The sequence below is a fragment of the Prorops nasuta genome, unplaced genomic scaffold, assembly GCF_024137725.1.
Source record: "Prorops nasuta isolate Cenicafe-Biocafe unplaced genomic scaffold, Cenicafe_Pnas_1.2 PNAS00004, whole genome shotgun sequence".
Taxonomy (NCBI): domain Eukaryota; kingdom Metazoa; phylum Arthropoda; class Insecta; order Hymenoptera; family Bethylidae; genus Prorops; species Prorops nasuta.
The window spans coordinates 1,835,190-1,861,401 of NW_027116801.1; the positions used below are offsets into that span (position 1 = coordinate 1,835,190).

At 39.2% G+C, this 26,212-nt stretch overlaps 1 protein-coding gene across 5 annotated transcripts in view; it reads right to left on the bottom strand.

Annotated features, from left to right (window-relative positions):
* Window positions 1-301: 301 nt before the first annotated feature.
* The window catches only part of LOC136772666 (uro-adherence factor A-like), a 30,745-nt gene continuing 4,834 nt past the window's right edge, over window positions 302-26,212 (bottom strand). Inside the window, exons 1-9 of one of the 5 annotated variants that reach the window (XM_066725783.1) lie at window positions 15,539-16,086; window positions 15,390-15,475; window positions 15,169-15,327; window positions 11,938-12,063; window positions 11,099-11,503; window positions 10,046-10,353; window positions 8,347-8,680; window positions 5,556-5,668; window positions 302-5,446 (exon numbers count right to left, since the gene is read on the bottom strand). In XM_066725783.1, the coding sequence (XP_066581880.1) occupies window positions 2,795-5,446; window positions 5,556-5,668; window positions 8,347-8,680; window positions 10,046-10,353; window positions 11,099-11,503; window positions 11,938-12,019 (3,894 nt within the window). In that variant the 5' untranslated portion in view covers window positions 12,020-12,063; window positions 15,169-15,327; window positions 15,390-15,475; window positions 15,539-16,086 and the 3' untranslated portion in view covers window positions 302-2,794. Of the gene's footprint in view, window positions 5,447-5,555; window positions 5,669-8,346; window positions 8,681-10,045; window positions 10,354-11,098; window positions 11,504-11,937; window positions 12,064-15,168; window positions 15,328-15,389; window positions 16,087-26,212 lie in introns of those variants that run through there. The other 4 variants (XM_066725785.1, XM_066725782.1, XM_066725784.1 and 1 more) reach the window with 4 other exon arrangements.

The following is a 26,212-nucleotide window of genomic DNA, read 5'->3' on the forward strand; positions in this document are numbered from 1 at the left end:
ATTTTTTTTTACAGTGTATGTAATAAACTAAATACACATTTTGATTAATTATTTCTAAGTTTTGTAATATAAAAAAAAGGTTTTAAAATCATTTACGTCTACAATGCATCCAGATCGGATGGGATCCCACTTATTTCCTCAAGCATCATTATGTATTTTGTAAAGATTATCCCATTGGAAAGAATCGCCCTCGGAATAACCTATTGGTATACTTTCTTTTAACAGTAGCTCCCTTTGAAGATCATACCCATTATTTTCAAACTAATTAAGGTAATAGATTTGAATGATAATGCTACCAGCGATAATTAATTGAAACATTTTATTCATATTTCTTAAGCAAAAACACAACAAAATTCAAGTACAGTTATTCTTACACGTTAATTTTAATTGAACTGAAAGATAAATTGTACAGTACCATGATTCGTGTAAGATCTAACATTAATGGCTATGTATTAATGAATGTATGCACGTCAGCTGTATACATCTTATAAATGGTTAGTAATTATAATGAAAGGAATCAATGAGTTCACATCAATACGTATGTCCGGATTGAAATTATCATTGCGGTGTCAACTGAATGATTCTCCTGTCTTTTAGTTTTTCTGTCAATTTTTAATAAATCTTAATCGGTCCTTTGCACAATCCCCAAACCTCTCCTTCCTTCAGGCAAAACAAGCTGGTTTGCTCAGAACAGGTTACAAAAATGGCCGCCACAGAATAAGGCACACAATTTATGCAACGCGCATTTAGTTTAGCGATTTATTTTACTTATATCATTTGGTTTTTGTATTTCATAATGTACTTTAGTCGTCGACGAAATACCACGGGTGTATACTACTTATGTATACGTGTTCATTCGGAAAACAATCACAAATATAACCTTTCGCTGTGAAGTGTTTATCGGAACTCCGTGTTTACATTGGAGAGCCTACGTCGACTTTATGGCAATACTTGATTAATCTCTGAGTAGGTGCGCGAATCATTCAATTCTCCCATCCAATTTTCCAGCTTTCAACGTCTCTCATTTTTCTCTTGTTTTTCATTTTCAGAACTTTTCGTATTATCCCGTTTATATTTTGTCGTTTCTCTTTTAAATCCCTAATCGATTGAACAGTACAGCCGAATGATCAATTAATGTATGTATGTATATACGTAGTGTCAACGTACCATTCCTGGATTAAGATCATTATGAGAAATGCTTGAACGATCGTAATTCATTTATTTACAATTTGCACTGAGGTATGTCTCGCGTATTATGATATGAGATATACATATGATTTTCACGAACCACGTCTTATATCAACCGACCTAAGGTTTATACACAACCTTTCAAGTACCAACGCTACTCTCGAAATACTCTCATAAACTGAAGCGTGTACTATTTTATAACAGGTGCATTTATTGTATAATATTTTATATATTATTATATGCGTGTATAGCATCACACACGTTACCGGGTAAATAAGCCAATGTGTCTTACTTCCTTTCGCTCTCTATCGTTCTCTCTCTCTCTCTCTCACTCTCACTCTCACTCTTTCTCAACGGCTAAACGCTCTACATTCTCAATGCGGCTACCCTGTTTATAACAAATTAATATTCTCATCCTTTTACACAATAAAATCAATTTAACATGAGCTAATTCCCCATAAACTGCATCTTTATCATACTTTATTGCATAATAGCTAAAGTGCTAATTATTTTTACTTTATTATCGCTTTACTCTCAACTATAGCTTTCTTTTACGTTTTGCAGCTTTTAACAAAATCTCGCGCGCTTGGTATTAATATCATGCATTGCTAGCTAAACTTCTCGTTGATTATTATCGAATGTTTATCGTGAAATCATTTCTCGTGATCGCACGGATTTAAAATCGAATACGTGATAAGTAGTGTACGGCTACCATCGGTGGTTTCTATATTCTATAAGCGACGTGAGCAACGTCAAAAATCTTCTTAAGCAAAGGCCATCTAACGTGGTACGTGGAACATTACAATTCACGCCTTAAGAACACCCAATTGAAACTGGAATCGTAAAAAATATGCTGCAGTCGCTTCGATGCAGCTTATAACGCAGTTTATGCTTATAAAATACAACAGCAAGAGAAATAAAAGTAACAACGTGACATTATCTGTCTCAACATGTTTAAACTCGTTCATCATAATCTTCATCCAATTATTTTAAACTTTGCGCCATTTGTTCACCCTCTATAACTTTGCCTGCGCATTACACTCGACCGGGTCTTCCCAGGCAAGACGATGTTATCATGTATTTATTTAAAAAATATGTAAACCCATTTAAAATTGTCTCGCTGCGGGGGAGCCTGTCAATCGAATTCTCTCCCCTGGCCAAGTGCGACAGTTTAAAATGCTTTTACAAAGTATACGGTGCATGTTTCTGTTTAGTAGCGTGCAACCATCTACCGGATTCCCGTTAAAACGTGATCGCTGGCGAATACTTAAAACTATTTTTACAAACAATGAATAATAACGTATTGACTTTTTATATGTCGCTTGCTCCTTCGAGTATCTTAACAGCGATTGACAAACGATCCTTGAGTACTTTGCACTTGACTCAACGGTGCGAATGGGACATTGAATTGGATAGAGCTTGCATTCAATGTAACACACGAATAATATTGATATAATATTGAAATTGCGGAAGTGAGACGTCAGAGGCTTACGTTAATTAGAAAAGGACGGCCTTGACACGAGTACCGATTTGAAAATCTATAATAACAAACGTTTGATTTTTATCGTGGAATATCGCAAAATTTTCTAGGTGTTGAGAGGTGTGATTATTGAATGCTGCAGCAGACAGTTTTACATGGTACCGGACCTTCACCGTCCTGATTGTACAACTGTCCTGAGTGGGGAAGTTTGGCTTCCGGAAAGTAAGAGCCACTACCGGTGTAGCAGCTTTCGTACGCCTCGAAAGCTTCGTCGATCGGTACGCTGGAGCTCTCTTCAGCCCCGCACTTCCCCTCTCCTATCTCTTCGAAAGCAGACATCGAAGCATTCGCGTGGCAAAAACCGTTTACCATTTCTCCTCCTCCTCGACAATTTGGCACTGATCTTCTTGATTCAACCTTTTCGATGCTCGGTTCCTTCTCTATACTCGGAGTAATTTCACGCGCCAACCTATAGTACTTCTGCACGTGGGCCAAATTCGATGCGTCCACTTCCAAGACATCGTCCTCCTCAGCTTCACCGCGACAGAATATTCCTTGGCTCTGTAGGATTCTCTTTGGAGTTATCACAGGTTCGATTGTTTCTGCTTCCCAGCATTCCAAAACGTCCGGCTCCTCTATGCTCTCCAGGGATACTATCATACAATCAGGTTCGCCAGCCTCCTCGATCCCCTCCCCTTCGACCGGACCGTTCCCTCTGACGTCTTTTGCGATCTCCGTGACGTCATCGCTCGTATTCGAAAACGGCTGAAAAGCAGAGACAGGTAAAAGCTTTCCATCGACAGAAACAACAATCTCTCCCTTCTCGAAGGTTCTAACGCAGATCGTGTCCTCCACGATTCCCTCGTCGTCCTCGTTATCCCCTCCACCCATACCAATAACTCGCATCTTCACATCGATGTTCTCCACCAGCAACCTCGACTCGTCGATTCTTCTCGTTCGTCGTCTTGCATTTGCTCTGTTCGAGCTTATCCGAGAGCTTGAAGCAACCCTCATGCCCACATCTCTATCTTTCTGTGCAAATTCGCAAAAGTCCACGATACCCTCTTCCTCCCCCCCTTTAATCCCATCGATTTCCCTTTTCAAGCTGTTACCCTCCACTCGATCCTCTTTACAGTCGGAGGGAGAAAGAAGCGAGTTGCTAGCTTTGTCGCAATAGACTATTTTTTCCTCGTCAACCTTTCTCCCCTTCTTACCCCTAGCACCCTTCGCCCCTCGTTTCTTTCTGGACTTTGCCAACGCCTCGCAATGATCCTCCGACTCATCTACCACAACATCATTGACTCTTGCGAATTTGCTACAGCCAACGGAACCTGACAACTCTACATTGTCCGCTCCGCCATTAGCAGATAGTGCAGGCATGGGGTTGCCTTGCAAGTTTTTTGGCGGCTCTTTATTCGCTTCCACTCGAATTCTCTCCTCGATTTCCTCATCGTAATCGTTCTCCGTCTCGCTCTCCGTGCTTGGCTCGTACGTCTTGAAGATCTCAGGGGAACTTGACTTCCTCAGCCACTCCGTGACAGCCTCGGTTATGGGATAGTGCGATCCTACGGTTTGACTCTCGAAGCCGGAGTCATCGAGGGAGCCATCTCCTGCATCATTGGCGCTCTTCGTCTTGCCAAGGTCATCGCTGCTCTGCGAGAGATGACCATTCGGTAGCTCGTTCTCCTTCTTGGTGGGCTTGCCGTTTGGTATGGCGCCGTTCGATACCGAGCCATTAGAGCCTGTAATTGGCTCCTTCCTCGCTCTGGTATCCACGGACTCGTCCAGATCCAATCCAGGTGTCGCTTCACGGACCAACTTGGAGGTCTTACCGCTATACTTTCGTCTCTGCGAGGAGCTTACCGATGCTTTCTTAACAGCCGAGCTGGATTTTAATGATAATCGTTGAACGTCTCCCTTCCCGATTGCTTTGGTCGCTAAATCAGTCTTTGGAGTCGACGATCCGAGACACGCCTTCTCGGAAATGTCGGGTGATGAAACTGTTGGTGATGGTGCAACGTCGGGTTTCCTATTCTTCTTCTTCTTCTTTTTCTTTCCTCCCTCCTCCTCTATATCCTCCTCCTCGACAATGTCCACTCGGTTCGCCACCGAGTCTTCCGCTTCGTCGACGATCCCATTGTTGTTCTCGCCACCGTTAATCTCTTCGTTATTCTGCGTAGAAGATAGGATTTTTTTGGAACTACCACTGTTCTCTGTGATTCCCTCGCTGATGTGTGCGTCACCCGTGCTATCTAAAGTCTCTTTCGTAGAGTTCACGGGCTCCTCTTCTTCAGCGGGGCAGTCGTTCAGTCTCACATTTTCTTCGTTATGCGACTCCTCATCGCTCCTCCTCCGCAACTCCCCTGTCTGGCCAGCGTCCCGGAACGCCTCTGATAAGGCAGTTGAATCGATTTCGTTCTCCAGCGTCATCGCAATCTTCTCTATCGAATTTGAGCAGTCGCTGCGGCTCTCGGGGACGAGCAACGATTTTTCGACGGAGTCCAAAACGCCGGGGGACCAGGAATTTCGATCAGACTCGTGATTCGTGATACTAGGCGTTTTCTCTTCATTGGAAACATCTTCGGAAGTGCTGGTAGCAACGTTCGTGCTGCAAGGCTGAAACTCTTGGACTTCTGGGTTCAAAGGTCGATTTCCGGTTGTTGTCGAGCTACCGGAAGTCATTTCTACTGACCAAGGTAGTCGGGAAGACGGTGGTAATCCATTCTCGCACTCGGAGCTGTACTCTCCTTCCTCCTCGTCCTCATCTTCCGTGTTTCCCTAAAATTACAAGAGCAATTTAGTAATAGGACAATGCTGATGAAAGACAACAATGATAACTCGACTAGAAAGAAAAAATAATATTAACGAAGAGCTAGAAAGGTCTAACCATAGCAGGTCTCCTCTGCTTTCTTCTTTTCTTCTTCTTTCTTCGTTTGGCGTATGCCTCGGCAGCAGCTGCATCGGTGCTCCTCATCATGGGTCCGCTCTGTATCGTAACGCCTTTGCGTGGGAGCGAGAGAGATGGAAAAAAAATATTCGTCAGTTTGCAAAATCATGTAGAGATAAAAGTGGAGAAGTAGGAGGAGGATAAGGATGAGAGGAAGAGCGGAAACGGCTAGAGAGAGAAGATGAAAGACGGTAGAAGAAGAAACAGGTACATTATGAAAGAAGACGATCTCAGGATAAGCCGAAGATTAAGACACGCCCAAGAGAGAAAAAGAGCGCGAATTGCTGAAATGCTTTAAATGGTCCAATGAGGATGCAGAGAGAGCTTGATTGATCTGGTGCAAAGTGATAAAAGAATACAGAGAGTGGCGTTGGAGAACACGCAACGGCAAGGGGTGAACTTGGCTCGACGCTGTTTTACCTTCGGAGGGTATCATCCGGTGCGAAGTCATCGAAGAGAGTTATTTTTGCCGCGAGCCTACTCGCTTGGAATGACCAATAGAATGCTCGAGCCTTGCCAAACTTTTCTTCTCTTTCGAATATCGCGTCCTCGAGCGCGGCTACGACATAACTCTCTTTCCCTCTCGAGAGAGAGAACAGCAAACGTCGCGAGCGTTACTTCACAATGTATCGCTGCGAATTTTGCTTGATACGCACTTTCATCCCCCCCCCCCCCTCTATCTCATTTTTAACCCTAGCAGCATAAAACGATCACTCCTCGCCGTCGTGAAAACGAGAATGCGGTGAGAACGAAATTGCGAATTGCACGCATTGCGTATATAAAATTGAGTTTGTGAGAGATGACGTTTTTTGAATTAGACATATACGTATATGCGATGCACACACCGTGCTTATAGATAACACTGGAGCGTCAGGTACGATTGTGAACAAGAGTCAAATTCGCGTCTACTAAGAGATTACTCGTTATTTCTTCCCAAGTTTATTCACTGCTTGTTTCATTGGTTTTCTTTCTCGTATTTTGAGTGTTTTTTAAATGGTTCAGTCATCGATACAGTATATATATATATATACTGGGTGTACGATTCTTTCACTGAAATTGCAGATTTATTTATTTCTATAATTGTAAAGCTAAAGCTTTGAGTCCACGATTCGAGAAAAACCATTCGAGTTTTAGTTCCAAGAGATATTTAACGAATCAATGCATAGCTTTATTGGAAAAGTACAGACTATTTTAATTGATTGCATATTTTTTGGAATTACAACTCTGAATGATTTCCCGGATCGTGTACTCAGGATTTACGAGATATGAATTTTTTGCACGAGCCCCTTTTAAGCTCTTTTTTACTTAGAAGTAAAGAGTAGTATGCAACAAATTGATACTTTTATAATTGGAGAGTTACATTAATTTCTAACAGGAATATTCTTTCTTATCTCAAGTTCCTCTAGTACCTTAAGTCAATGAATAGCTTTTGAGTTATCATGAGCTGATTCTACTAACTCGATTTAAAAATCGAGAACAGTGTTGAAAGTATTGATCTTCGATTCTGATTGGTTCAAGGGTTGATTAAACTCTGTTGATTTTTAAATTCAGCTGGTAGAATTAGACTCGCTATGAAGATTACGAGATCTCGCAGCGAAACGCTCGTTTCACGATCGCACAGCTGAGGCAAAGTGTACCTATAGTCTCTCTTTGCGAATTATTACCTTTTACCTTGAATGGGGCAGTGGCACGGCGGTAATAAAACAGCAATGATGCCGATGGACGGGACAGCAGTCGTGAATCTGGGTAAATCCCTTTCTTCTGGCCGCGCATCCTACCGAAACTTCTTTCGTTTAACATCGATAACAAATGCAATTCAAACGTATTCTACGCTAGCTTACAGCATCACGGGGGAAGAGTGGCGATCCGCGTTTTTTTATACTTTAGTTTAATTCTAAATAATTTATAATTCTCTTTTAAAAGAATACACTGCAATTCTACTAGAAGTATGAAATAATGATTTTTTTTTAAATAATAATTGCAGTAAATTAAACGAGTTAATTTTGATGTTTACAATCAATAGCAAGTTGTGACAGTGATACAATAAATTATTACAAAAAGAATAAAATATAATTCTTATGACAATTGAATGTGTCCTTTGGACAATCTCCTGATAATTTTGAAAATAGTAAAATAAAATGTACATCGCACGGATCTCTCCCCAGCGCGAGCTTCGTAATTTGTTCTGCGTGCTCCGAGTTGCACAGATTGCATTGTTCGCATGTTCGTCCGTTGTTCCGTCCATGTGCCCGCAAAAGTAGCGATAAAGTACAAGCGAGAAATTAAATATTCAGCCGAACGAGTGGGCAAGATGTCAAAAAACAGGGTCGAAACACTTAAGCGATGTCCGTAAAAACTCTGCATGAGTTTACAAGCTTCGCTTGATACGATCAATCTACCAATCTCAAATAACTTCCCTATCAATGCACTTGACAGTATCGCACGTGTTCAAGCGGTACAAAAACCATAATCGATGAGAAATTTCTCAGGGAATCATGAAGGCTTGCGTACAATGGTTTAACAATATATGCTGAATTATTGTTTCTCTCGTATCAAGTTGGGACATTGGTAACTCAGGACCAATTCTTAATAATAGAAGATTTCTAATCAACTGGGTGATTATATGGAAAATTGAACAAATATTATTTCCCATAATGCAGAGATCTTGGTGTATCACTCAAGAGTCGTTAAGAAACGCAAATGAAAGGGAGTTTTAAGGATGATAACCAACCGTTGATGTTGACCAGCGAAGGTCCAAACATGTAGTGGCCAGGATATATATATGGCTGAGGTACTCCAGCTGGTACCACATGAGGTATTGGCATAGCCTGCTGAATTATAGGAGGCTCGACGTAAGGATTATTGTAAATACAGCTCTCTTCCACCAGTGGTACTTCCTCGGTGTTCAATTCTTCCGTCTGTTCCTCGGCTTCCCCTGCTACGCTACCACTGCAACTTGCACTTCCGGTTCCACTCTCGTTCCAACTGTTATTGCCAGTTTCAGCTGGCAGTGTCGTACATCCCTGCTCGCCCGTCAACGGCGTGCATTCCGTACTTTGGCCAGACTACGAAAAAGTTGTTCTTGATAAGTTATCAATTCCATACGATGCTGAAGCTAGCAGCTAGACTTAGCAGCTGATCAGGGACGAATAGACAGTGGGTGCATGTGGGGCCCATATTAAAATCTAATGTTAAATTTCTCCTTTAAAATTCAAAATACTAATATCTATAGTTTTTGATAGGTCAATAAGATTAAAATGCCCCTCTTTTGATTCTGTAAAAATTAATTTTAATTAGATTAATGCTACCCCTGCACCTAACTTCCTTGCAAGTTAAGTGTCCACCAGAGACGCAAAATAGAATTTGAATAAAATTTGGTAGAGATATTCTATTCTTGGAGAAGAATTAATGTGCATTCAGTTATTGAGGGAGCGGAAAGGGTAAACATTGTTCTCTTACTTCCAAACAATCCCCTGCACGCACTTATGTGTGTTCAAATTCATCTGCCGACCAAACGCAAAATAGGAAGCGATTGAAATTCGGCAGAAACCTTCTACACTTATAGTAGAATTAATGTGCATTTATTTCTTGAGGGAGCGAGAAGTTTAAACTTTTTTTTCTTAAGAACAGCCTCGGCCACGCAATTCTTCCCTTTAAATTCAGCTGCTGACCAGACGCAAAGTATGATACGATTGAAATTTGGCAGAAATCTTCTACACTTAGGGTAGAATTAATGTGTATTTAGTTTTTGAAGGAGCGAGAAGTTTAAACTCTTTTTTTACTTAAGAATTGTGTGGTTATGGCTGTTCTTAAGTAAAAAAAGAGTTTAAACTTCTCGCTCCCTCAAAAACTAAATGCACATTAATTTTGCTCTAAGCGTAGAAGATCTCTGCCAAATTTCAATCGAATCCTATTTTGCGTTTGACCCGCAGATGAATTTGAACACACATAAGTGCGTGCAGGGGATTTGTTTGAAAGTAAGAAAACAATGTTTACCCTTCCCGCTCCATAAAAAACTAATTGCACATTAATTCTTCTCCAAGAAAAGAATATTTCTACCAAATTTTATTGAAATTCTATTTTCCGTCTGGTGGACAGTTGACTTGCAAGGAAGATAGGTGCAGGGGTAGCATTAATATAATTAAAATTACTTTTTACGGAATCAAAAGAAGAGCATTTTAATCTAATTGATCTATCAAAAACTATAGACGTCAGTATTCTCAATTTTAAAGAAGAAATTTATCATTAGATTTTAATATGGGCCCCACATGCGCCAATTGCCTACTCGTCCCTGATCGGCTGCTAAGTCTAGCTGCTAGCTTCAGCATCGTCAATTCCATGATAAAGAGAGAAGTATAAATTTTTTTAAATCTAAACAAAAGTATCTACAATTTTACTCCTAGGCTCATTCCTAATCGAGCAGATGGTACCTGATAGTCCATGAGACAATAGGATTGGCCGGATAGTTTAGGCACGAAGGCAGGGTTGACCCACTCGATAGGCCTCAAAGGTAGCGAGGTACAAGGCATAGCGGCCAAAACTCCAGGTTCCATCTGAGCTGGAATCGGTGCAGGACCCACTAACATAACCGGATATTCGTAGTAATATCCACTCGAATGATCGTAAAACGTTCCATAGCTAATTTGTGCTCCAAGCGTCTCAGGCGCCGAGGAAAGGAATTCTCCACTTCGACTATCCCTGTCCAGCAGTTGTTGGTCTTCCGTGGTTTCGCTGCCATCTGCAAACGTCAACTTGGTTAATCTTAATCTTTTACTGTGCATGGTATCAACGGACGACACTTTGTTCAATCAAAAAGCTTTTAATGTTTAGAGGTCTCAAGAATGATTAATTCGATAAATAATTAATGAGTTACAATAGGAAAGGAATAAGTAAAAGAGCCTGGATAATCAGGTGTGATAGGGTCCCTGTAACCACCAATCCAAATAAAATTGAATAGGAATGATTATAGAGCAGAGAGGAGTGATTGGAGAAAATTGTACGTTTGGGTAGCAATCAGAGAGAGGAACAAAAAGTTGAGAGAGGTGTGGTGGAGAAGCAATAAGAAGGAAACGTGGAAGGGGTGCAACTATACAGGGTGTACCACTGTAAGCAGATCAAAATAGAACGTAAAATCCAACTCATCTCCAAAACTACAATATTACATTATTTGCTCAAAACTTGTTAGAATAAAAAACTGAGTGACTTGAAAAAGTTCCTGTAAGTATAGTGACATTTTTTATACTTTCTACAATACATAAGTGAATCCTTACATCGATGCCTTGGTACACCCTGAATACAGAGTGACATGTTGAAGAAGCAAAACAAGAAAAAGGAGTACAGGTCAGTGGTTATTGCTGGTGGTGCACGAGTACAAGATTAAAGAAGTAAAGCAAGAAAAGAGGCGACGAGGGACAAGAGCTAGTGTGTGAGGTTGGAGGGGCTAAAGGGATTATCGATGAAATGCGATGCGCTTCTACCTATACCTCTACCTGCGGTGGAGTGCGAAGCGGATTGGCTCTCAGTGGTGGATGGGGTTGCACTGGTGCTTGCATTACTGGTCCAGGGCTTCTTACGCGACAGGTAACCCTTCTTGAAGAGCATGTCCTGTCTGGGGGTGGTGATCCTCGTGTATTCTTCCTCGTTGAACATGATTTTCGGCTGTGATAGCGAATCCGATCCGTCCTCGCGGCGTGACCTTGAACTTCCGGTACCACTGCCACTTCCGGTACCATTGCTGTTGGCTGCGGTGGTCCTAGCCGATGAGCGCCTCGGCTTAAATCCTCCCTGGCCATTTCTGTCGTATCCATAAGTACCGCTCGAGCTACGATCCTGACCTTTGCCGAATCCGTTGCACAATTTCTCCTCGTCGTCCTCTTCCCCGGGTGGAGCTGCAAAATTAAAATTCTTCTTTTACTCCGTTGATCCTTGTATATATTTATTTCTCTAATTATTTATCTCTATTGTACCATATACTATGAATCACCAAAATTAAATTTAAAAAATCACGAATGTAGTATATCGATAAAAATCATCTACATTATTGGCATAATTTTGTTGTCCTTAAATCATTAATTAGATGCAATTAAAAGAATCAGGACCACACCTAGTTTTGTTAAATTATAATTAATTACACAGATCACTGTGCTACATTCTATTTGAATTTTTATGAAATCTATCAATGGTCTGAATCTCGCGGTGTACAAAAGAGGAAGAGTTTTGATTTTTATGCGATTATCGAGGCTACTCGAAAGAAATATTAGCTATATAGGTGCTACTTTATATGCGTGCGAGTTGAATATTTCAGCCGTTCGAAATCTCGTACCGTCTTGGTACCTCACTAAAAGGAGCACGTGATTCGAGGATCCAATCACGTGGTGGACCCTCCGCTGTCTTCTCCACTGCATCCCTCTACTTCACGCCGTCCAACGATCCTTTTTCTTCCTCCGATCTGCAACGTTCGATCCTCTTAACTATCCTAAGCACCAAATCCCTTCTCCACCTAAACTATATATATTCAAATCACCCAAAACTCTTCAGAATCACACTTTTAACCCAAAAGAACCCAACCGACTAATTACGAAAACTTGAGAACTGCTAGAAATTTCAATTTCTCGTATATTTGGTTTTCGTTGAAATCACTGCACAAGCGATGTTTTTGCGATTGGAGGGAAAACGTGCTTTTTCGATCTTTGCAAAGTTGCGAATAATTTTGGTGAAATTTCGAGAGAGAGAGAGAGAGAAGAAGAAGAGAAAAAGAGCTACAAGATGAGAGTAATCGGTGTTTGAGTGTATTGGTGTTGGGACGAGATTTGCTGAATTTTTTTTTCCAACAAATCCGTCACGTCGGACGTTCGAGATTCGACTGTGCTTGTCAGGAGAGGGAGAGAGGAGCGAGGAGAGAGACAGGAGCGTAACAAGTCCGAGAAGATACGCTTTAGAGAAGAGAGAAATACGATTGGCTGTCTCGCGAGGACTAGAATAGCGCTAGAATTAGAATAGCTAACGGTCAAGCGTTCCTCTCGCAACCAGTTCAATGATGCTCGCAAAACTTGGTCATTCAGAACGACCTGGGCTACCTTCTATCTCTCAAACTATTCGGTCATTTATTTTATTGGCAATTATTTCTTCTCTTTTAATTATATTATATTTATAATTAAGCCATTTTTTTAACTCGAGAGAATTTTACCGTCCCACTATTATTCATGCAAAATGAAAATTTTTTGTACCTTAAAAACCTACGTTCTTGCGATATTTTATTCGTTTCAAAAATAATTTCTTTTATTTTTATATAACTCGTATTATTATATAATAATTATTCGCTGGTTGATAAATGGAATTATGACGTTCTAATCAGGAAAAATTTGTTTGCAAAATTGTTATTAGGATCCTCGTGGGTTTCTAGGAAACCTGATTACGAACAAACTTTTTTTATATTTTGAAAGGAAAATTTGAGGAATTTTATATTTGCAGAAAGCTTCGTAATGAGATACGCGATGAAACAATGATTGGACAGTTTTATTGGCGAGTGGGTTAAATGGGTTCAACTTAATCGATGAAAATGAGTCTAGTGAATGGCGTTATTAGCTACGCGAAATTAGCTGTTTGACGTACCCAGCCCTTTCAGCGCAATGAACCCACATTTTAATTATAAATTCTATTCTCGTGGATGTAACTGAGTATAATCTGTTTTCTCAAATAAATTTTGCCGCGATTTTTATCAAAAAATTCGCTGTCGAATAGAAACATGAAAGGATGGAAACTGTTTTATTGAAGGAATTAAGAAAATTCGAAGAAATAAAAAAAAATTAAATGTTTCTTAAATATACATTGCATTTTTTTTTCTTTCCAGGATATAACTTGCTTCATTCTCTACATTCCTGGTAAACGAATAGTTTTGAAAGACGTGAAACCGATTGAGCATACTATTTAGACACATAATAATAATTGCATTACCAACACTAACCAACGTTAATTGCACGAGAGCACCTGCACGCAAACGGTAAACCGTAAATAAGTGAGCCGATGCTTATTTCCGCCAACTGAAAATTCGTTTTACAAATAATTAAGGAGTGTATATAGAAATCCCGTTAATTAACCAGTAACGATTATTAGGTATAATTATTTATCTCATCAATTTTTCCATTTTAATTACAATTTTGTATCAAAAATCTATTCGAGATAAATCAAAATTATATATTAAATTTAAGTACAAAAAAAATCTCGTTTGCAGTTATAAAAATACTGACTCGTTAAGCATTCGTTTAACCCTTGCACTTTTTGACCCGCTGGCGGAATATTTTTCAAAGTTACCACTTCTTTGAGCGATAAAACATACGTTGGAAAGAATAACGCGAGTTTAGTTCTAGTTGCGAGTCTAGCCTAGATTCCAAGTATAGCCGATTAAAGTTCTTAAACGCTGGTAAGTTTGGTATACACATGCAAGTGTATCATATGTGTGTGTGTACTAATATTTATATATAAGATTTACTTCATTGATCGGTAAAGTCAGTGTGTTATGCAGTGTCAAAACTCTACTGTAATTTACACATTTACCATAATTTGCATCCAGCTATAATTTATCAGTAGCGAATTAAGCAGCTGCTTTTGTCCTTGAACATTTCCACCAAGCTTCGACAGTTTTTGCAGCATTGATGCACTACGCGTGCGCCGGTGTGTTTACCCACGGCCAACATAGGCTGATCGTTACAGAAACGTGACTGATCTAGTGTTTTAGGAATAAGGGGGAAGGGGGGGGGTATCGATTAAAAACTTTGCAATTACAGTTCGAGACAGGTATTGTTAGAAAAATTGTTTCAAACAAGCGAGTATACTCGAAGTTATTTTCTTTTAAGAGATTTCTTAAACTATACTAATAACTTTGAGAAAATAATGCTTTGTTGTCTTGTAACGATTCATTCCGGATCGTTTAGCGATCGATTAGTTACTCGTGTTGATGTTGGTGATAAAAAAGCACTATTAACTTTTTTAGACTTATTTATAGCTGTGGGCTGGTAAGTGATTGGCAGTTGATGGATGTATCTGGTGAAATCATCCGGGGTAGAACGAACAGTTTTGGGTTTTTTTCAGTTTCGTTGTGTAACGTTCCTCGTGTCGTTATGTAAATTGTAATAAGGTATATTGTGACATTGGATCGGTTATATATACATGTGTGGTTGAAGGAAATTTGGCAGAAGCTCTCACGTGCTGTTCACACAGCTTTTTTCCCCTTGTGTAAAATGCATTCTCGACATAACTGCTCTCTAATCGACTCTCTTTGCTCGTCTATGGCCTCCAAATGCAACTTGCACAATTAACGTTACAGTGCACGACTGCCAATTTCAACATTGCTGGCGCGCAATAGTACGTTTTTCTTCAACTACTTTCTCCAATCAACAGATTTAGTTATTAGCAGATGTCCTAATCCTTATTCTTGCAGATATTTCTATAGTCTCCCTCAAGGAGTTTCACCAAATTCCATTCGTCGATCGAATAAGCACTTTCATCAATCTCGCATTTCCTTAAACAAATTTTCCATAAATTCTAACATTTCTACCTCATTGTCTCCTTAGAATTCTCTCTAAGTCCTCCAAACTCAAAAAGCGTGGGGAAGAAAGACAATGCATGAGAGTAAATAATGTTAGAGGGGAAACATGAGAGGTCACGTTCCAAGGGATCAATGATCCGGCGAGTATTCGAAGCACTCGGTTTTCCACTGAAATAGAGCATCGTTTCATAAGCTTGCATTTATAGCAAAAGACTAAGAAAGTACCTCACCTCTTTCGATATCCAATCTTAAATTATCCATCGATTTTCTTAGAATCGAATGAAATATCGTCTCTACCTTGCCTACTCATTTCCACCTACGAGGTAGGATAAAAGTTACAACCAAACAGATCAGTTTTCAAGACCCCTCGTTACCATACTTCACACGTGACGAGCTTCGTGAATATCGCTGAGGCAAATATTCAAGCCGGTCATCCATCATATTCACGTAAAAATATTAAAAACAATTAAAAAAGATATGTTCAACCGCAGTCATCGATTCTCATCACGTTAGCACAAACTGCAATACATAATATCATGGATCCTAAAAAACTGCTTCTTTAATAAAATATAATTGTTTTGAAAAATAATAATAATTGAAAAAAAAGAAGAATAACTGTAACAGACACTAGTGTTTTCCGTAAAAGTTTCTTGGAAAACAAAATATCACAAGTTCGTATGGACGAAGAATGTTTGGGCGTCACTTTTCTAAAGATTTCCGTTAATGGAAATGGGAGTATGACACGTTAGGTTAGAAATGCACTTTGTCGTTGAGGACAGCGATTCTGCGTGAGATGTGGAAGTTTCCAGGAGCGGAAGTCTATGCTAATGTTAGAGGTATTATTATTTGGATATGGTTTGTGGAGGGAGCATGCGGCGTTGTCGACTGTCCGAGTGGCGGTATGCGGAGGAATGGTGGATAACCGGAAGTAAGTTGGCTGAGGACGCTCGCGGGACTACAGAGAGCGCTGGCCGAGCCTTCGATTTTCCCCGGCGAGCCGCGACTGTGCGGTGAAAAACGATTTTGCATCGGGTCTTTCCGGCCGAAGCAGCACGTAAGCAAGCCAAGCCAATTCCCCTACACCCTGAACCGTCGTCAGTTTGCTACCACCCTCCCACTGGCCACCCTCTTTCTTGCATAGAATAGCCTCAATTCCGCTTCTGCGCACTGACGCGCTTCTCCCTGTCTCTGACTGCCCCCCACTCCTCCTCCTTCTTCCACCCATCGAGCTCCTTCAACCTCCACTTTCTTTTCCCTTGACTACTACCGCCCCCTCTCCGTCGACAACTCAATCTCCCACTCTCCTCCGTTTCAACGTTTCATCCAGTTTCATCCCCCCTTTTATTCTTCACTTTTTCCCCCGTTCGTTCGCCTTTTCCTCCAACTAATTGTAAACATAACCTCAACAACATTCATTCGCGCTACTAAGAACACTCGACGCTGCCCCGATCGCTAGAATCGAACGCCCCTCAGCCTACCAAAACAAAATATTAATCATGCTTCTCAAGATTCGACTAGCGCTCGACGAATTTCGACAGAAAATCTGTCCAGACGGTTATGCATAGTTAACGCTTGTCCCAAGCGCGTTTCAAACGTTTTTCTTCCATGTCCAAAGGTCGTGTGAGTTCAATTTATAATTAGCCGAGAGCACCGACTAACTTGCACCGCGACTGCGATCGATTAGAAATGTGACATTGAGAGTGCAGGATAGCCGTCTCCTTGGGCAAACGAGATTGAACGGACTTGGCGGTAAAAAAAAGTGGTAAAATATTAATACATTCGTTAGTCGACGATATCTTCGATTCAATGTAAGTTTTTGGTGTTCTCTAAGATATGAGAGATGTAAGAATTGTATGGAGAATGATGTGATATGATTTCTTTGTATTTATATCGCGTATGGTAGACTCTGTGATGATTAAAACGAAAGAGATATACAAGGGAGTGTGGAGGAGGGGGGGGGGGGTGTTACGTAAGCCAGCTGATGCTCTGGCAGGAGATTCAAGTGGACGCACATTCTGTGACAGTTTGTACATGCGTCAGTGGTGGGTGGACAACGCGAGAGTAATGAACGATGTCCAGTGAGAACTGGTTGCAAAAACTACCTTAATTATCCGCTTCCCTTCCTCCACATTACTCTCTTTCTTCAAATACCCTTTTAATTTGCCAGCGACTCGTGGGAAAGTTCAGGAAACATCCAATAGGTGGCTACCTCTCAAAAACCACCGAGTTATCCGATACTGGACGCAACCAATTACAGAAGCATCAGAAATGTCTCGTTTCCAAACGCATCCAACGTAAAACAACAAAATATTCTCTATTCATCTATCGAAGAAATAAATAATAACAAAGCAGTGATCTTAAAACTAAAGCAAGTATCTCGCGAGTTTTTATTCACTTTTATCAATACAGGTTAGATTTGTACCGTTCTTATAGGTCACAAAGGTTTTTAAAATATAATAAATTCTAGTATGATTCACGAGTACAGGATTATTCGTGTACGATTCTCGGGTACATTCTAGATAACTCGTGTATAATACACACATAGGGCGAGTGTGATCGATTCATCAATAGGCGTGATTTAGTTTTTACGTCTGTCGGACAGACGGAAGAAAGCGCTTTCGCTATGTTCTTCCGACACGCGAGAGAAGAACATCTGTTATTCAATCGACTGGTATACCGTGTAACGAAAAGAATTAATTATTTGGGATGCGAAGAACGACGCTAGATAAGCTATAACCTTAGATAGAGTCAGAGCTGTATCTAGTGCTCTATTGGAAATGTAAATCGATAAAGCTACCATAAAATGCGACACGACGCAGCTTTCTTTTATCTTTGCATGAGATGCCGAGCGAATATAAGAAGATTGACGCTCGCTAAAGCTTCTATCCAATGTCTCTTACCTTCCACCCGATATCTAATAACTTTCAAAGCTGGGAGCTTTATACTCTCGTACCTTTATCTCTAATTCTAACAGCACCCTATTACGAATTCCGTTACGACTTCCAGAGAAATCCATAATTATGCTTCAATAATTTAACAACACAACTTTCAGTTACCACTCAAGGACACTAATGTGTATGTTTTTCTGTACAGCTTTTTCTTTTTATATACATATATATACACACGCAAAACGTGACCGTGTTTACAGTAGAAAAATGAAAGTAAACAATAGCTATCAATCAAATTCCCAGAATTAGCACTGTCAATTAGGTGAGTTTCTCAGTTTTGGCTGGAGAAAATGTTTAGCGATTAGTTGGCTGTGACATAACGTTAAGACCGAAGGTAGTCCCTGGGTCAAAAATATTATGCAGTTGTCCCTCGCAACTAAATACATCACTCTCGATCTTATTTTCAAAGCCGTCAACAACGCGTTTTGATCTCGAGTCCCTTTCTCGTTGGGCTAACGCAAGGAGGCAGAGTTGGCTGTATTATTTTCCAACGGTCTTTGGATATAATTATAATTAGTGTTGGCATGAGAGGAGATTTCTGATCTCCCGATGGAAAATGCGTCGTCGGTTGCACACGAGAGAATGAAGAATGAAGTTAGCAGAATTCGTCCTCGCTGATGATCTTAACCGGTTCTCTCGCGCGCGGACATAAGTGATTTGGAACGTCGACCATTATAGAACGGCCTAATGTCATTGTCGAAAACATAGGACCGATTCTGAGACCCTAAGATCCCTCTGTCTTCCAATTGCAACAAGCCAGAGCGCGATAAGTATTATTCTCGCTAGTCCGGATTGATTATTCTGGAATCGATAGAAAATTCGTACGGCGAACCTACTCGAGTGCACACTTAATCTGTACTAATAGCACCTTATCGATCAATCACCGTCAAGATCGTTCGTATTCCCACCAAGGCCTTCTTGCTCGGCCTTAACACCTATATAATCCAATTTTCTACCTTTTTATCCACATCCACCGAGACAATAAATTCATAAACAAGACAAAACTCGAATTTCCCGCCAATCGAGCCACGCGATAACGGTTGGAATGGTTGGATTCGAACTGTGCAAAAACCAAACTGCCGTGAGTGGAACAGTAACTTTGGACTGTTGCAAATGTTCGATAAGATTATTAGCGAGGAGCGATAAATCAGTTTTTTCGTTAAATATCGCTATGGAAAAAGTGTTTACAAACGGAATCGGCCGTAAGCTTGCTTGGAGCGCGCGAGGGGAACCCCTGGACTCCGCGGTTCCGGTCCGAAGTTCGCCGCGGCTTGAGAAACTTGTACTTTAGAATTTTAATGCAGACTATAAGTTATGGTAATGCAGAGAGTACGATAATGTTGATGTTGGGCTGAGGTGTATCGTCTCGAGCGAATAAAAACTCTTCGATCTTTGTTTAACCTTGCGTATCTTTCACCCTCTCTCGGAAAAAAAGACACGATGACCCTCGTCAGTTGCGAGGATTTCGTAACACGCTGACTAAACACTTGTCCGTAATGGGAAAAAAATGTATGAGAAAATTTTGGAAATGCTGCAAGATTCTTGTATAAGTTTAGAGAGGACCCGCGGCATCTCCAGTTTCACGTAATTCGACCTTTGGTTTCGTCACATGTGCGCCGGTCAACATTTGAAGATGAAAAAGTTATGTTGTGACATCTATGGACGCCATGTTCGGTGGAATATCTATAGGTTACAGATTGGACCGGTAGGGGGCACCACTACTGTTTCGCGAGGCCTAATGGAACTTAACGGGGGTCGTAAATTTAGGTTTTCTCGGATGTATGGTGGGGAAAAAGGAGGATACCGACATAAGTGGGAAATATGTCCTTTAATATCCAGAACATTTTACAAACAGAATTCATTTGTCTGGAGGAAATATTCTTACATTGTATTTTTAAGGTTAGCTTTATTTTCCAACCGTGTTTCTTATGAACATTCGTCCTATTTTGTGTTTACAATTCACAACAGGGAAAAATAGACTTTGTAGCAAAGGATGAATGGTAAAGTTGCGAGTGTATCGCTACCAGTTTGTTATTATATATATATATATATATATATATATACAAGGCGTTCCTATGATTTTCGGAAAAACTGTTTTTGGTGATAGAAAATGTATTTTTGAGCAAAAATACATAATTTTTCAAGAGTTTTATTAAAATCACTGAAACAACCTCTATCCCAGATAGACTTGTATGAAGATCATTGTATGCTGAAAAATGATTTACTCTAAATGTACAACAACTTAATGTAAAATGCTTTGGCGCAATTAAATTTACTGCAAATTGACGAAAAGTTTACATTCAGTAGTGAATTAATATTTTTGTCATGTAATCCGTAAACGCATTTACAAAACTTTACATCAATCTTGCTAGTTCTACAAACAAAAATAGTATGGCAAATATTGCTACAAGATATATTTCAAACTTAATGAAAATTAAAGAAGCATATCTGCATCATCACTATTGGATTATTTAATCTTTCCCATATTACAACAAATATTCCTGCTATTATTGTTTGTATTTAGTAGATGCATTATGATTTTATCCATGTCTGGAATTTGAATACAAGCCCCTATGTAATTTTGTTAGATTTATAAATGTATTATTCTTTGTATCAAATTTACATTAACTTGTAAGTATTCTTAATTCATAGTAAATACAAGAAAACTTTACTGAAAATTTATAGATTAGAATGAATAAACAAGTGTTTAGGGACACCACTAGGTCGACATTCAAGCAGCTAGTTTCTCGCAAGTAATTATGACATGTTCCTCTTGAATATATAAGTCGAATTTTAAAGACAGTAGAATATAGGTTTGCGGTTTAATGCGTAGATATATAGTTCTTTATAAGCAAATATAGGTTTCTTTCCTTCCAGTTTCTTTAGCTCTTCATGCAGAGGTTACCCATATTAAGCAGTCAATAATTAACAATGCTGGTTTAATTTACTTGGTTTAACAATAATATATATATGTCCCATATTTAAAATAAAAGATTGCATGAATTCAGGTATAATTGGCAATGTCGCTATAACCGAATAAGAAGCTTAGATAATATAAAGATTTCAGCGTATAATAAATGAAGACGCGTAAGATTTCTTCATATGTATATATTTTGTTACAGTCCATTATTTATGTGGTTATTTTCTTTATATATATATATAATTACATATGTGTAATCGTATAAATAAATATGATGCAAATATTGTGCACACTTTTTCACATGAATTCGAGTTAAGTTTACAGCATCTTTTTGTCACTTTGATCGCCAATAAATGATTGAAATTATAATTAAATTTCGAGTAAATTAGTTATCGTCAGTGATAGACTAAATAATGAAGAAATATTGAATATTTTATTTGCGACATGCGTTGTTGTCAAAGCAAAGACTACCTGAGCACTCATAAGGGGCGCTACCTTGCTGCAAGGGATGATGATGAGTATTGTAAATTTGAGATAAATCTGATATATACCTGTCTATCTGAGACGTTATACTTGAAAAACTCAGTCTTCTTTTTTAGAGTGGACAAATCTCTTTAAAAATGATAAAAACGTTCACTCGAGTATATTCTAAGAGAGATCGAAGGTTAAAGAAGATACCAACACCTTTGTTGAGAACGCGTCAAGGGAAAAACAAAGACGGTAAGTTGAATTCCAAGATTTGGATCAAGTGAATCGCGCATGAATGCAATAAAAGCAAGTGAAACGGTGAGTCGCCCATTAAGTTTGCGATTAGTGTGGTAGCTATAATTCACCGAGCTACGTGGTCTATCTTAAAAAGCAGGACGCCATTTCTTAAACTGTACTCAATGAACTTAATTTACTAACCTTGTAATTGGCAAATGTACAAAGCAGCAGCACTCCCAAGTATTGCCAACCGATTTCGTACAGGTGTTTATCGCGATAGCTTAGCGAGCTGCTTGATGCTAGTATAAACTTTCAGTGCTTTATTTTAAGATCAATTAAATTAGAGAAATGGAACGCACACTTCTATCGCATAGTATTTTACAGCCCTATCAACTACTTAGAAATGAAAATTCATCTCGAACCCTAACAATTCTTATCTATTTATGGAATCTCAATGTTGGATAATTTTCCTTTTTTTATTCCAACATTCACAAACAACAGAGAGTAAAGAATTTAAAAGGACCCTTGACTCAGTTTAAGGAGGTTATAAAGAACATAATTATAATTAAATTTTAATTATAAACATAAAACTGGAAACGTCAAATGAAAAAACAAATATATATCATTTGAAACGTCCAATTTGTTTAAACTTTAATTTTTACGCATTGAATATTATTACACGCGGCTAAAAGTTATTCCCTCATAATTTAATAATAAAGTATTAAAACTAATTAAAAAAAAAAAAAAATAGAACATAGAAACCTTGCAAATATTTTCTTTTCAATCTTTAATCAGACCTTTCCAATCCTATGTTATTAAAAAGTTTTAAAGTTATATCCTAAAAGTTTGACCTATATGTTCCTGTTATAATTAATATATTTTAGAAAGCTGATATAATTACCAAACCGATAATCAATCTTTCGTTTCAACGAATAATTGACATTTCCAAGATAATCCATGATAAAACTTCAGAAAAAGCATAAAAGGTCTCGTTTATTGAAACAGTGCACAGTAGCATGTAGAGAAAAAGAAAAATGGGATATACGCGCTATCCATTTTTCAACGACACACACACATTTGGGCAGTAATTTGAGTGGCGAACCACGCATCGCGTTACAAAGCACCCAGCTGTAACCGAGCGGGATGTTTCGAAGGATTAGGAATGTTCCCAATACTGGCATCGTATTTGAAGCCCACCTATGTACTGGCAAACAATCAAAAGTTCCTTGACCTCTGAACCCACAGAGTAAGGAACCCGCAAAACCACGCATTTCTAGAGAAAACAATTACATAACGCAATATATAATTCTTATCGCGATAAGATAATCACTTGTTTCTTTTTTTATACATATATTCTTCTTCAGTTTAGAATTTATAATAAGGCAATTTTTTCCTGAGAAAATATACTTATTTTTCCAAACGGTAATTCCTGCTAGTATGAATATAGCTCGTGGTATTTTTGGCTAATTTAAGTTTCGTGAAAAGAAATAGGAAGAAAGAAGATCAAAGTATAGCGAGCATCGGGAGAAGTTTCGTCTGGTTCGGCGAGGCTAGTACTCAGGATAGGATAACTATAGCCATTCGCCTGCCAGCTTCCCATTTAGTTTCGTCGAATCTTCTCTCCAACCGTTCAGTTCCGCGAGACTCCAAGACACTTGGAAAGATCTGCTGAAGCGTCACTCTCTTCGGGACACGTGACTATTCTTCTTCTTCATTCCCACCTATCTTCTTCGACTTCCTCCAAAAACACTCTTTCGTTGTTGCCAGCCACTGTTTTGTCCACGATTATTTTTCAATTTCCATGTGCAATTATTCGATTGATATTTTAGCCAAATATCAATGGAATAATGGATATTGATATTTTATTTCTTAAAAAAGAATTATTTTTGACTTGGTTCTTCAGAAGTAAAGATGTTCGTAAAATTTTACCTGTATGATTCATATTCAGATTTTACCAAAACATTACTCGCAGCGTCGTTCATCTTTAAAATTTAATTCGTTGATTGTTTATTTATGTCTTGGGGAACTGATTGAAAAAGCATTAATTGTCGAAGCGTCGCTGAGTTGCGCGACGGACCTCGCAATTTTCAGTCACGTGTGCTATTCATAACTCGAGTCCTAGGCGCCTGGCTTCGCGCAATTTTCGAGTATCACGAGGGTGTTCAGGTATAGACATTCCACGAGCACAGTCATCAATTTGTTGGCTGTGAGTCTCCTCGGCAAGCGTCCACAATCCGAGCTTTACGCACGCGTCAAGCTTTATGCTATAATGACAGCTAACGTATAAATAGTCAAACCCAAACACCTCGTCTTGATAAATACTTGTGAAAAACGACAAAAAATGCATAGGTTTCTTTGATATCTCAGTTAAAGTCAGCCAGTATTGTTGAGAGACAACATGGCTGGGACAGATTTATCCATCTCCACCGAATTATTCATTTATTTAGCTCTGAACGACCGGGAGTTATTGCTCAATCAACTGGCTAAGATAGTGTTGTGTGTACGGATTGACGGCTGAACGTTATTTCCACGAAGTACCGAATGCCGATTTTCACTTTTGTTTCCTTTCAAGGATACAATGTTTACACTTTCGGTACAACGCTCGTTTAGCTCGTTCTATAACGCTATATTCGCTAGTTTCAATTTTAAATTTAATTTCGTATTTTATCTTGTAGCAGCTACTTTACACAGTTCATAGAACTACGTATCTATAATTGTTGCAAAGTAACTCGGTAATGCATCGACTGAGAATGTTTGGAACTAAGCTTGTGCTCGACAGCTTTACTATTTTTTACCCATTCAAAGCTTGTGTCTACAGTGTGTGAAAAAACTTCAGTTCTTAACTAAACTTTGCCTTGAATTTTTCATAACCGTCAACTGAATTATAAGAAATAACGAGATTGAAGAAAGCCAAAATTGTTTTTTAAGGTGGTTATAAACATATGATACAATAGAAAATGGTTTAGCAGATGAATAACTAATTAGATAGAGTTATAGCTTGACCTAAATCATCCACTCTATCCCCTCTCTTGGGCCCAGAACCGCCAGTACCGCCACTCGACGCAGGCAGCAGCAGCACAGGCTACCTCCGAACATGCCCGAGTGTAACCGAAGCTGTACCCCCCGCCAACCACCCCGCTTTTATTCTCATTTATACAAAATTCAAAATATCCTTACTTTACAAGAAGCTCATTACGCTACAACAGTAAGAGTAGTGCAGCTATTTGCAGAAAACTTATCGACTGGCTAGTTGCCTTACATCATTCTCAAATATTAAAGTCATAATTAGTCATTCTTTTAGGTAAATGAAACATTAACTGTGAATTCCTCATTCATCGTTATCTCTAATTTTTCATCAAGAGACTTTAGCCATCAAATATCTAACGACCCTACAGTATATTTTCTCATTATGTATATTTTCATTACAACATCGTTCACCGTAGACGCATGTGGCACTTGACGCGTTGAGGTTATAGTATTGTGTAAAGATTATCAAAATAACTCGACAGATCAGTTTTAGAAGATTGGATTGGTTCAAAAGAAACGAAGAAGTAGAAGAAAAAAGAGTAGTCGAGAAGGTACAATAGGAAGATTTAGAGTGGAAATATTTGAACGGTGAGCAATCACGTGGTTGGTGCGTTTCGCGCGTTGCTACGTCAAGTCTCGTGTTTATTACCGGCCTCACGAAGAACTACCAAGCTGAGCTCATTACGTAACCGGCGAGGAAGGTCTACGACACTAAGATCTGTACGAAGAGGTGTAGCACGTGCAGCGCCACTACAGACTCTGCGTCTGCCATTTTCATAAAAATAAATACACTAGCAGTAGAGAGCTTCTTTGACAAACCTAACCTCAGTTTCTAGGCTCAAGGGAGAAACTCACTATGCTCCTCCAGTCAATTTATTCTATAACTCTTTACCGACAATATTTGATATCGTTAAGCCTAGTTAACGATAAACATCACTAAATGTAATGATAAATGTAAATACATCGATTTCCTTCCTAACAATTACATCCTACTGCATCGAGTTGAGAACTCTCCAGGTTGGCGCTACTGGTCCGTTCCCGCAAAAACCGCCATATTGTAAGCTCGACATATCGAGATGAATCGAGAAGATAACATTTGTATCTTATAGATAATTCGCCGAAGAAGATGTACGAAGAGCAAACTTATGTAATCTGTAAGATGGATAGCTGTATGCTTGTAGCTCTTGCACGTCTCACTTCCAGCTATTCCGGTTATACTTAGCGTCTGTCCACGATTCGGCGCGGCCAATTGTCTCAAGCACATAAAATATCAAAAATACTCTCAGCACCGAGGATCTATAATAATTCGGTCTAAGCTATTTTCAATACTATTTTTCCTCTCCCATTTACGCACAGTGCATTCAACTCTTCGCGGAAAACAGTAACGCTGAACAACTGAAATTATTCCTTTTTCACAATGAGTATATCAACATTGTACGAACATATATAAAAA